Source organism: Oryzias latipes, chromosome 24, assembly GCF_002234675.1.
Source record: "Oryzias latipes chromosome 24, ASM223467v1".
Classification (NCBI taxonomy): domain Eukaryota; kingdom Metazoa; phylum Chordata; class Actinopteri; order Beloniformes; family Adrianichthyidae; genus Oryzias; species Oryzias latipes.
Genome location: NC_019882.2, coordinates 13,216,518 through 13,229,859, shown reverse-complemented (window position 1 = coordinate 13,229,859; position 13,342 = coordinate 13,216,518). Strand labels below are relative to the sequence as shown.

At 39.9% G+C, this 13,342-nt stretch overlaps 1 protein-coding gene across 4 annotated transcripts in view; it reads left to right on the top strand.

Moving 5' to 3' along the window:
* The first annotated feature begins 962 nt into the window (after positions 1 to 962).
* Positions 963 to 13,342, top strand: part of cdc42bpa (CDC42 binding protein kinase alpha) — a 64,158-nt gene continuing 51,778 nt past the window's right edge. For 2 of the 4 annotated variants that reach the window (XM_023953171.1, XM_023953169.1), the window contains exon 1: positions 963 to 2,239. In XM_023953171.1, coding sequence (XP_023808939.1) covers positions 2,062 to 2,239 — 178 coding nt within the window. In that variant the 5' untranslated portion in view covers positions 963 to 2,061. The remainder of the gene's footprint in view (positions 2,240 to 13,342) is intronic. The other 2 variants (XM_023953170.1, XM_023953172.1) reach the window with 1 other exon arrangement.

The following is a 13,342-nucleotide window of genomic DNA, read 5'->3' as shown; positions in this document are numbered from 1 at the left end:
TTTTATATTACAGCTCCAGTGACCCACAGAGTTTATTTAAGTGGGAGTGATTCTTTGTTCCTGAGCTGTGTGCTTTTCTGTGTCTGTCATCTCCCTGAAACAGAAAATCACTTTATCCCTGACTTTCTGAGAGTCAGGAGTCATATGGTGGTTTTTGCTGATGTATGACACAGACTCAAATCCCCTTTTACACACATGCAGAGGACTATTTGGCCTCCCCAACCCCAGAGATTCAGCTCCTGCGTGGAGAACTAATCATTAACAGATGTACTTTGAGAATTGATAAGCTGCACTTCAAAGGGGGAGGGGGGGGGCTTCTGCGCATAGAAAATAATCATTTTGGAATGACAAAACTAAGTTGTGATACTTTGGACACGGTTTTTCTGTTTCCCCTGTTGTGTAAAGTTAATTTATTTAAAAATTTGGTTTTTTTTATTCACCAATTAATTTAAAATTATAAAAAATGCACTGTTACTTTTAGTAAATAAAGTTTCTCTATATATTCTTGACAATATCAGAGTTTTCATGCATTTTTGTGTTGTCTCCACCTCATTTAAACAATCAACCAAATGTTAAATTGCACCTCTGAAATTATTTTTTTAACTTAACGTTAAATTTAAATTTTATTGAAAAAAAACCCAACAATAAATAAATATGCCCCCCGCCCTCATTTATTGACCCTCCACCCCACCCTCGCATAGCAGATGCTGTGACGGGCGCCATGATGATTTGGGATTTTGCCTGCAGCAGCCATCAGAAATGCTACAACTGAGAAAGATGAGTGCGTAACAAGGATGAACGGAGTGCGCCTTTGTGCGCATGCGTATGCCATGAAAAAACACAAGTTAGCTACCTGATCTAAAGATTAAAAAACAAAAAGTTTGTGTTACTCTAGTAAACAAATACATCACAAGTTCAACTGCGTTTAAAGTAAGCTACAAATATTTAACAATATTTCCCACAATCCAGCGCGGCGCTGCTGGAACTGCTGCTCACTGGCCAATCTCTACCATAGAAAATCTCTGGCAGCCAAGCCGCTGTCTTGACTGTGCAAAAGACGGCAAAGGAGCGACCGACCGGCGGGGGAGGCAGGAGCTGCGAAGGAGAGGACGGGAGCAGTTTGAGTCCGTGTCCCGCATTTGGAATAAGCGAGACTCTCAATTCCCTCTTGACGGCTGAAGTAACTCCTCCGTAACCTTCAGAGAGGACTTTTTTTTAATACTGACTTTAGGAGTCCTTGAAGCCGCCGCCGCTTTGAACTGTGAAGAAACTACAGATATTCGGCTTTTGCTGCTCTGGACGAAGAATGGGATTTAAAGAACATATCAGCCAGTGAGTTGTTAAAAAAAGAGAAAAGAAGGGCTTGTACATTTCAATTGTGCATTGGGAGCGTTTTTCTCAAGAGGTGGACGTTTGAAAAGCGTGGAAACATGGCAACTCCTGGCTGGAAAAAAGAGGCAAACGATGGTATTTAGGAACGCAGAAAAGTAAGGTTAGCTCCCTTGGTTAGCCAGAAAGCTAGCCTAGCTAGCAGCTCCCTAAGCCTGTGTTGCCCTTCCATTCCTGGAGCAGAGGAGGGGCGCTGGGGCTTTTGTAGCATTGCAGATCCTCCTTGTGTGTGTTTTCGGGGATTGCTGGTAGAATGAAGAAATATCCGCCGCAGTCCCAACTCTGGGAGGTCTGAGAACGTATAAATAAAAATACCCCCCACCTAAAAAAAAACCACCAGTTAGCATTGCGATCTCCTAAGCAAATCAGTCTGCCTGGGGCAGTTCGGCTCCCTAATTGTGACTTCTTGTTTTCTTATGTACCCCGTGGGGGTATGTATTAAAATGGGCAGCTTTTTACACTCCCGAAAGACATCGAAAACAAATGGAAATGTGGACTTTTAAGCGGCATTAGCCTCAAGAAAAGTTATTTTAAAACATTTTTTTCCCCGAGACATCCTCAAGGTGAGAGAACTTCTCTACAGGCCCCTCTGCGCCACGCAGGCCGAGGAGGTGTTTTGCCCCCATTTTTCCCCCCTCCCCAGCATCATTACTTCAACAAGCCGGAGCGATCATGTCGGGAGAGGTGCGTTTGAAGAAGCTGGAGAAGCTGATCCTGGACGGACCGGCCCAGTCTAACGGCCAGTGTCTGAGCGTGGAGACGCTGCTGGACATCCTGGTCTGCCTCTACGATGAGTGCAACAACTCCCCCCTCAGAAGGGAGAAAAACATCCTGGAGTTTCTGGATTGGGGTGAGTTTTCTGCATTTTCGTCTGTGTTTCCGGTTGCTTCCTGCCTCTTTGGGATGCCATTCCATTGTAAATACCCCCCCCCCCCAAAAAAAAAACAAACAAACAAACAAACAAACAAACAAAAAAAACAATTGGATTCCAATGGAATGATGTGAACAAATCCATTACAAGAAATCTCCTCTTTGTATGAACTTGTAACCACCTTCCTGTCATTCCATCCTTCAGATCAGTTTAGTTTTCACTTCCTATAATCTTGTCATTTTGCTTTCATTTGTAAATAAATGGATGTCGACGATCCTTTTTAGCAGAAATAAATCAGGACAGTTTTGCCACAGTCCAAGTTTGGAGGAAAAAAATAACGCAGGACCACACAGAAACAACTTTTTCTTTGCCAGAAGGATTGTGTATTTGTGTGTGTGTGACATCAGGGTTTGGTTTGTGCATGAAGCAGGAATGTGAACAACTCACCTTTTTTATCTAGAGCAGAGGCCCTGCTAGCTGCCGGAGCATGTCTGACTGGCCTGCTTGTCTTTTTTTTTTTTTTTAAAGCCCTGGAAAAAAATGCGGCAGTGCAGAGGGAGAGCAGGAGCAAATTGTTTCTCCTCACATGCAGAAACATGAATCGGGTGTAATTAACGAGACTAAACTAGAATGGAAGTGCAGTTGGTTGGCATGCTGTTCCTCTGCTGAATGACTTCAAACTGCAAGATGGTACAGGCAGCGGTTCGGCTCATCTGCGTCAAAGACGAGACAGGAAGGTGGCGACTGTTTCATGGCTGTGGCTTCCTCTGGACCTGCTCTCCTGTCTTCAAAATGCAGCTTTGCCAGCAGCGTGTGGTTTAAAAATTCTGTTTAAAGACCCACTCCAAAAAAATGGTGTTCTTGGTGCTTTTAACATGTTCTAGTGGCATTTTTGTCATCATGGAGGACCTATATATATATATATATATATATATATATATATATATATATATATATATATATATATATATATATATATATATATATATATAAAATTTGCTTTAAATTGCATTTCTTCTTTCAAATTGTTTTTAATCCTAAAAAGATTGAAATGTCATCTGAACATGCAGTTGCTAGCTAAACTGAAATGTCTAACATTTACAAATAAACATTGAACTATACATAAATCTCCATCTCTCTGCAAATGTTATTTAAATTAAGTATATTAGCAAGAACATTTGGTTAAATCAATGTTTTTGTATCATAATGTCAAGTTTGATGCCAAACCCCAGTTTAAATGAATGACAAGTTTTTTGTGTCTTTTAAATATATTTTTACTTTAGAAAGTACTTTAGAAATACTAATAGCATGCTAAGAAGTTGTTTGCACCTGCAGCAGCCATGAAATGGAGCTTTTATTGGTTAAAATCATTTAAAACCACAAACTTTTTATTTTTTAATCATGTTTATGATTAATTCTTTGCACTGGCAATGTTAGGTTGGGATGTGGGATGCTGTAAGCTAGTGGGAGAGCATGTAAACAGAGAGCTTTCAGCAATGATCAGGGGAAAGAGGGGCAGGGTTGCTTTGTGACAGTGGTCCTACCCAAAACTCAGAAATTAATTTCTAATGAACTACTGCCACTTTGCAGAAACTATGTCTTAGAATTTGATTTTGGCTAAAAATGTGATCATAATTGAAAGATCACTGAGAACACTTTTACAATCGATCAAAAGATAATTAGAGTGGGACTTAAAGCCCATTTCTGTTCATTTTAATCTAAATCCAAGTTTCCTATTTGCTGCACGTCCTGTTTCCCTAAAGACAAAAAAGTTTGGCCCCGTTTTGGAGTCCTCGGCTGATCATCAGTCTCCATCTTGGCCCCACAACAATGCCAGTCTGCCCTGGCCTTTAAGCACAAGTGTCCTGCCAAGTGGTGACTTCATTCCGACGTTTCCCTGCTGCTGACACTAGAAACTTTGAGCCACGCCAGACACAACACTCAGGGGTGTTCTAGCCATCACAGCCCTCCTAGTGTCTCACGTTGGAGCCGCCCACAGGTTTTATTTTGTTTTATTTTTTCCCCCTTCAGGGGAAAATTACTGAATTCTCCAGATGATTGTTGATGCGTTGAATTGAATTTCTGAGACGATTAGTTTATATAAAGGAGAAATGGCTTCTTGTTATCAGGTTACCAATGAAGTCTGGCACACACTCCTGTGTCTTTTTTTTTTCTTTCTTTTTCTTTTTCCTTCCAAAAAACATCGAGTCATTTCACATTCCGGGCTGTGAAGCAGCTGCATCAACAAAAGTGGCATTTAATGCAGACTTGGTTTGATTGAGTGCAGAAGTTTACTTCATTTACATGAAACCACGCTGATTTCAGTTTATGTGTTAACAGACAATCATATTTCAAACAACACAATAATATGTTTTGGCATTTTCTGCATTCCTGTGGACCACCATGCCTTTACGATTGACTTCACCCTTTGGCCTCATTAATGATGCTTTACTTGGAGACCATTTGTGGACATGAGGCGGGATCTCTGTTTTCATTGCTGACACCTGCATGCACATGTCTGTTAAGGACCCACTCACATAGTCTTGAGAGCTATTTTAAAGCGTTCCCAGTGGTATTCTAATTGTGATTGTGCCCAAAATTAAAAAAATCGTTTTCTCAGACATAGTTTCTGCAGAGCGGCATTTTTTCATTAGAAATTGAACTCGGAGTTGTGTGCAGGACCGTTGGGGTGGAGCAACCCCATCCCCCATTCCCACCATACATCTTTTAACACTCTCTGCTGCTAGCTTACAACCTCTCCCATCCCTGACCTAACATTGCCAGTGCAAAAAAAAAAAAAATGGAGAGCAATATCTGACCCATCCAGCCGTACATTTATGATCCAGATGCCAGCTCAGACGAGGAAAACAAAGACGGTAATTGATCTATTTGTCTGAGAGTGGATGCAGAGCGTAGAATGGAGCGGAGCAGAAAGCATATAGCCAGCCAACATTAACAATATGCTCTTTTTCATACAGCATCTTTTCATCTGCTCCTGATTCACAACAATTTGAATAAAGAAATACACAGAAATGCAATTTTGAGCCTAATTTTCTTTAAAAATGTCCGCCATCATCAGGAATATGCCACATTAACACATTTAAAAGGCCAAAAACACGATTTTCAATAGAGTCTGTGGTTTTTAATTATTTTATTTTTATGACCCGTGTCAATGGCTACTACTGCTTCTTCTACGGTGCAGAAAAACCTTAATATGCTACTAGTTTTGCTAAAGTACTTTGTTCTACTAAACTGTATTCAAAGAAAAGTAAAAACTGTCGATCCTTGATTTAAATTGGTGCTTAGCATCAGAATTTTGATATTTTAATGCAAAAACAATGTAATTTAACTAAATATTCTTGTAGTAGGGGATTTAAATAATATCTTTGAGGAAAAAAACATTTATTTTCAGTCTAATGTTTTTCTGTGAATGTTGGACATTTTTGTTTAGCAGCTGCAGTTGTTTGAAACCAGGAGTGATTCAATATTTCTGTACCACTTTGGCTCCTTTTCTGCCTGTTGTTACAGACTCTGACTCTCATGAGCTTCATACTAATGTTCAATCTCTGTGTGCACAAACGGGTGATAACAAAAGCTTATCAGTCCAATCCAACATGGTCCACGTGGAAAAGGTTATTAATTATAGTTAAAGCAAATAGCCGGGGAAGCTTCTCTGTTTACACACAGTGGGAACGATATAACATGGAAATAAATGTATTTTATTATTTTATTTGATCATTTTTGACCTGTCTATAAACTGGAGATTTTATCCTTTGGCTTCTGATCACTTTTTTTTTTTAAACAGTTTATACTCAAGAAATTATAATTTTGCTTCTGAAAATGTTATAAATGCAGACAGAGCAGCGTCGTATATGGCTTGGACAATAGAAGGGCTTAATTTGGTGCGAGACTAACATCACACACGTCATTGAGACAGCGTGCCACACCTTCGTGGATTAGCCGGCCTCTAAACTGTGGTAGAGTTGAGGTCAAGTCTCGTCTTGTCTTGTCCTCAAAACTTTTGACTGTCGCCACTCCCACGTTTTCCTTTTTTGTCAGGAGAACATTCAGTCTTGGGGTCAAAGGGGAAAACAAGCACACATTACAGTATTTGGTATTTACAAGCTTCTATTGGGGAAGAAAGGTGGTCTGTTTACATCTCAGCAAACAGTTAAAGGATGGACAAAAACTTATTTGAATTCTACATAGTATGGCTCCAGACGATGCGAGTAAAGCACACAGCAACTGAAAGGAGACCGGTCGTTTCCAGCAAAGTCACTGTACATTTCTCGCAAAAAAAGGTTACAATAAACCTTCCGCCTTTATTTTTAACCACTATAAGGTGGAGCAAAAACAAACATTTGCACTGGGTTTGCTTTCCTTTGGTGACCTCCTCTCTGCTGAAACGGAGACCCCTGTGTGACCCAAAGCCGCAGGGGGATCGAAAGCACGCTGCATCCCGGCTCTACTACACCACAGTTGTCTGCTTCTATGAGCGTCGCCAACTCTGTCCGCGGCTTATAGGAAGCCTTCTAAGCCTCTTCAATCTGAGATCTGTACATTCAGAGGAATCTAACAATGTCAGATTATTTTAAGTGAATGTGTTTGATTTATTTGCAGAGTTAGGAGCGTGTGAACTTCAGTTCAGTCTCATTCCAATCTGTGATCGTTGCAGAGATGTATTTAAATTCACCCAGGATGTCAGTTGCTGGATTTGATATAATTGATCACAAATGACGAAATGTTGGGTTTTGAGAACTACTTTGTTTGGAGCTGAATTTCTGAGAAGTTGGTGGTTGAGATTGTACGATAGATGACAAAAATGACGGGCAGCCAAAAATGGAGGTGGCTGCCTGTCTTTTTTTTTTTCTCCGTCCTGGCTGTTAACCCACAGTGAGCAGCTGTTCAGATGCAGCTGATGTGTGCTCCACCCTGCAAGGGCTTCATTGGCAGCATGCCTCACACACAGTCACTGGGATTAACATGGGACCAACACACTCACACATTATTGTGGCTTCTCCCATCTTGGGCTATCTCATAGTTCACAGAGAGCTCCTCCCGTTATTCCAAAGTAGGTCTTCACATTTAAAACATGAACTGTTCTGGACCAAATGTTGAGGGGTTTTTAACTTTGCACCTCCACAAGAACACCTGGATCTCTTGCCGATACTTCAGGTCCATGGACGAGCAGAACATGGGTGGAGGCTGGTTGAAGTGGTTGGAGTTGCTTTGTGTGCCTTGTTCAGGCAGAGATGTGGCAGGAAATCTACTATTGTGTTGTTGTTGTTTTCTGGCTAGGATGGAAAGTTAAGGGAGAGTGAATGTATTTTCTCTAAATGTTGTGTTCATGGTCAGAATTAGGAGTGTTTTAGAAAATGAAACATCTATCCACCTCCCCGGATCAGATTTAGATTGGCTTAACCAACACATGCTGTCAAAGGGCAGATATTTCAAATATTTGGTGGGATTTGGTGGATGTTGGGGGGGGGGGGGGTTGTCAAAGCGTCTTAGATCACTGCCTATCTGCGCTACATAAGTGGAGGAATCTACTTTAAAGTCTTGCATCGCCACTTGACGATGAAACGGCGTAGTGTCCTCCATCAGGACATCCTTGTTACCACTTGTGCCGCTCTGTTGTTTCCTGTGTGACCGTCTGATGATTGTGGTAGGTACAGAGAACAGGAAGGAACTGCAAGGACCCCAAGTTTGTCGGGCCCAGCGGCCACATGATGTCATACAAGGAAAAGGGGAGGGGGGGGGGGTAGCTTTTGTCATTGTATACACTACTGCTCATTCACATCCAACGTGTTGGTGTTGATGGGAAGCTACAAGGTCGCAGTGTTTGCTTCCTTGCTGGTAGATTACCGTTTTGTGGGTGGTGCACGCGCTCCATCCATCCCGTGGATGCTTATGAACTCATGTAGTGTGGTTCCGTGCACACGCATGCAGAGTTTGCTCTATTGTCCTTGGAGGTCAAAAAACAATCAGACGTAGCAAAGAGGCCCATGTGTCTTCTTCCTCTTTCAGTATTCACGGCTACACAGCAGACAGCAGTGTCCCAGAGTGGAGGGAGGGGAATCCCCGCAGCCACATAGACTATATTAGACTTCTCAGCTCATTTCATTCATCATCAGAGTTATTTATTGCAGGGATTGGACCGAATATTGTACGATAGATCGCACGTGTGGAATCTCATCGTTAAAAGTTAACTATTTTTTTTTGTTTTGCTTTGGTAGAATACATTTTTCCTTTTTTAATTTTAAAAATGAAAAACAAGAACAAAAACAAACATAAAAAATGTGAAAAAGTTATTCAAGTAAAGTGACAAAAATTGTATAAATGTCAATTACAAATAATCTGTTTCATAAAGTCTGCAAGTGTATTTTCTGAACATATTAATTTTTAAAGTAAGTTAACCACATTTTCCAAAATAATCAATTGATTAAATCGGAGAAAATCTACATTTAGAGAAAAATAATGTTGCAGTAGGTTGTGTGTATGGTGGCGTAAATATTTCCTTTAAAATCACGATTGTCTTCAACTGTAATAATAATAATAGTTAATTCAGGAATTATTATGACCTCTTTAGATAAATTTAACAAAGTCAAAGAATATGCAGTGTGATGACCTTTCCTAGAGTTTTTAATGGTCTAATGTCTTTGAGGATCCACCCTCTGCACTTTCAGCATCAGGGATTCTATCAGACACTTGTTCAATCTGCCTGGAAGCTTTGTAGGCAAATAAATGGTTGCTGCTAATTGTGATGTGTCATCAGAATGAGACGGAGGAAGGCGTGGCTTCCTTCCTTCATCTCCCAAAGGGCATTTCCTGGTACAGATCGTAAGCCAGAATTGCAGAACCATTGAGATGTGATTGCAAATGGACACTGTGGATCTACTTACCCTGTGGGTCTACATTTTGGGGCTTGGAACCTCCATTCTGTTGCATCTAAAAGCAAACATTTACTGCAGTAATTACTAAATATTACATGTATTATATGGATGCATTGGCCTGTATGTCAAACCATTGTTGTTTGCTGTTTAAGAATGTCTGTGTTTTTAAATAATTATCAGAATGTTGGAAAGCCAGTTTCTATACTCTAGCACAGAAATCATCAACCTTTTTGAGGATGACGGGTATTTTATGGGGTTTGAGTTGTAAGAAGGGCTACACGGGACTAAAAAAAAAACAAACTAGTATAGTAACAGTAATGATAATAATTAGCAGTAGTTATTTGAACACTACGAATTGATCGCTCACATATCGATAGTAGTTTTTTTCCACAATTCTAATCAATGATTTACACAAGTAATAACAAGAAAAACATGCCTAAACGTGAAACATAGTTTTATTTATCTACTCAAACGTTTGCAGGCCAGGAGGGACACTAGTTGTATTGGTTGTGCAAAAGATTACTTCTAACATTTTTAAGCCAAGAAAATCATAAATCTTGTCAGAACAAGTTTTTTTTTTAGTTATTTTAACACTTGGTAAAGGAAAATGTAACATTTTGTGCTACATTTTCAGCTTAATACAGTTACTTTTATCAATGGTCTCTGTGATTATAGGTGGGAGGACTACATAGAAGCCTAACTGGCTTTTTTGTTTATCAAAAATGTGTAGCTCTAAATGAAGCTACAGTTGCTTTCTGGGATTTTCTTTCACAGGCCTTGTTAAAAAAGTCTGCAATTGAATGAGATCATCAAAAAATATTTTAAAAAGCAATAGCCTCAGGAATTTACTACTTTACATTCTTTCACTTTGGCCCTACCAGTGGTTACATATGAGCAGTGGCTAAATAAATCTGATCTCTCATCGTCTGCGTCCTCAGTGATGAGGTCGAGAAAAGCTTTTAATGGAAGCTCCTCCCAAACACAGCAAGAGATTTGGGTTAGCACACTTTTGGACAAGCAAGCAGCGAATTTGACCCACAAGTTGCTTCCGGTGTGGACGGACAGTTGATTTTAATGATGCACTCGTGAGGTGCATACGAGAGTAATCCGCGGTATGTGTGTGTGCGGAACCGTGGCTGGTGATCCTTTACTCCTAATTTGTTTTCAAACATGAATTAAACTTTTAAAAATTATATTGAATTCCATTGTGATCCATGATATTTTTAGAGTATGCCTTTCGGGCGCTTTAAGGGGCACTGCGTTGGGGACCCCTGCTCTAGCAGTTCTTATTCTTTAGGTTGGGGGAGCAATTAAGGCCTTTGCTTTTCGCCAGCTTGTTCTACACTGGGAACACTCATCAGTGCTGCAGACAACATGACATTATTTTCTGTTTGCATTTGTTGGAAAAAAGAAAAAGGCTTCACTCCCTTCTCTGTTTAACAAAAATGGTCCTGCAGGCCAGCTGGCCATGTTTTGGGTCTGGGCTGCATAGTTTTGTCTTTGCCCAACTGAACGAGTGCGTCATTGACTGGGAGCCCTGGGCCTAATACAAGCAGCCATTTTTCTAAGCAACACGGGAAAATGTAGTGGATAATAGTTATTTGTTGCGTTCTTTATTAATACGGACACAGAGCATCCATACAAAAAGAGTAAAGGGGGATCTGTTTGAAACTTTATGACGTTGAAGCATTTCCTTAGTGTATGGCATCGTCTATTGGGACTTTGTACTACACAGTACTTTATGGTAATGTCTGTAGAAAGTTTGATAATTACGTATGATGCATTTTGAACTAAACTTCAAGTAAATCTATGAATTCAGGGCTAATAAAACTTGTTAGCAGCAGCTATTAGAGGTGGGAGTCTTTAGCCCTTCTTTGAATTACTGTTACTCTTCAACTGTTTACGCAATTACTGTAATCCAATGGATTCGGAAGCGGGAAAAGTAGTTTTGCCCAAAAGTGGAAGTGAACCAAAAAGAAGCTTTTACAAATTGCTGTACTGCACATTTCTACCAGGAAAGAATGGATCCAAAGATGTAAACTTCTAGAGAACTTACAAATAGATTGTAGATTGTTTTTGATAGATGTAGTTTGGTGAGAAGCTCAGGAACCCTCTAAATGTTTAAGAATTGTATTATTTGTATTTTGTATTAAGCGGCTGGGTAGCTCGGTTGGTAAGGTGGGAAGCTACCACGCAGGAAACCAGGGTTCGATTCCCGGAGGGGAATGAGCAATGGTACTGGGGGCAATTACCATATCAATGGCGAGCAGTTAACATCACCCAGTGAGGGTCCTTAGGCAAGACCCTTAACGCTACTGCCTCCCGAGCGCGGTTTCGGCTGCAGCTCACCGCTCCCCAAGGGGATGGGTCAAATGCGGAGAAAAAATTTCCTTTCGTGTGATAAAATACAGTGTGTATAAAAAAAAAAAAAAAAAAAAAAAAAATTTGCTGGATTTTCCTTCAAATGATAATCCATTTCAGTGATATGACATTTTAGGTTGATCAAGTGTAGTCATTAAAACGCTGTGCAAACCAAATGCATATTTGAATGTTTTTGTAGCATTTCCCATCTTTCTTCCCTTTTCTTCTTTTAGGGCTGGTTTAGCTTGAATTTATAGGTTTCCCAACATAAGTTGCAGTTTTCCACAAAAATAAAGCCACTCTATTGAGAATACTTTAAAAAAAAACTGCCTCCATGTGAGCTACTTACTGTGAAGTATGTTGATATACTGATATTTAATGAGTCAAATGCAGGTGTACAAACATAAGGACATTGAAACCAGTATTTACATTCCCCCTTTGACCATAGAATAACTTTGGTATCGTGTTAAGTTGTCAAGCCATTCTTTTTTGTTCATAATGTTTATTCCTACAGATGCATTTTTATCACTGTGATTTATTACCAATTTAATTAACTGTTTCAGCCTTCCATTGGTCCCACTATTGCTGTGAAACTCTTTTCTGATGTTTCGCTGCTGCATACATTACTAGTTATGAACTCATGTTATTTTGTCAACTTTTTATCTTGATTATAATATTTATAAAAAAGTTGACAAAAATCACCTTTCAATAAATAATGGTGCTGTATTCTCAATTTTAAATGCTGTTAAGGCCAATTTTCGGCTCTTCCTTACTGAAGAAGCTTCGAACATTTATGTAAAGATTTGCATCGTGTGATATTTTCTTGGGCCTCGTTTTTGCTTCTCTGGATGACCATTTTCCTCTCCACATCATTCTTTTGGAGGATATTTCTCCGACATGCAAAGAATTAAAACCATTTTTATTTGGCACAAGATTCCCATTGTGTCAGTGTTGGGAGGATGTGGATGTTTATACATCCAATTCTATTCAGCTTGCTCTTAGTTTTAGATTTGTAGTTGCAAATAATTCTGTCAGCATTTTTCAAAGTTGTTTGGCATAAATCTGTTTGTCCTTTTTCGGAAATCCAACCGGTGATGAGCTTCAGCACAGGACAGTGCAACAGTGATGCATAAAATATTTTAGAAATTTTTTTTTTTTTTTTTTTTTTAGCAAATACTTTAACTTTAAGCAATTATTGTGTTTTTCGCAATATAGGCACAAAATAATCCTATATTCACACCGAATTATAAGACGAACCGTCAATGAATGGTCTATTTTTGAATTGCTGTCATAAATAAGGCGCACCAAACTTTAAGGTGCATTCAGTGTGACAATAGTCGAGGACAAGTCTGTCTGTCGGTCAAACTTTAATTGTGTTCCCAGTAACTCTAGAACTTGTTGGTAACGCGCACACATTAGCAACATTGGAATATTAACAATACCTGTAACTCCAAACCTTCTCTGCAACACGTAAAAAAACAGACTGAGAACACTTAAACAAACGTTACAGTAGCTGGACAAGTACATGGATAAGAGTAAATCGGACAAAAGTAATCGGAAAGAATGCCTGATCGGAAGAAGAATGCGTCATGTAAACACGCCGTACGGATCAAAATTTCTTTCCGATCGAGATAGGTGGGTTATGCCTATTGTTTATCCCATCGTGTTGCATATAAACGGTTCATTCTGATCATGTGTCATGTGTTTCGCTCCAGAGAAGGCTTTGGAGCTCAGACAGGACCGACCGGCTGCTCCCCGGATGCCCGGCGGTCCGGGCGTGGCTGTCGGTGGACGGAGCGAACCTTGTCTCTGAGCAAAGCAGCCGGAC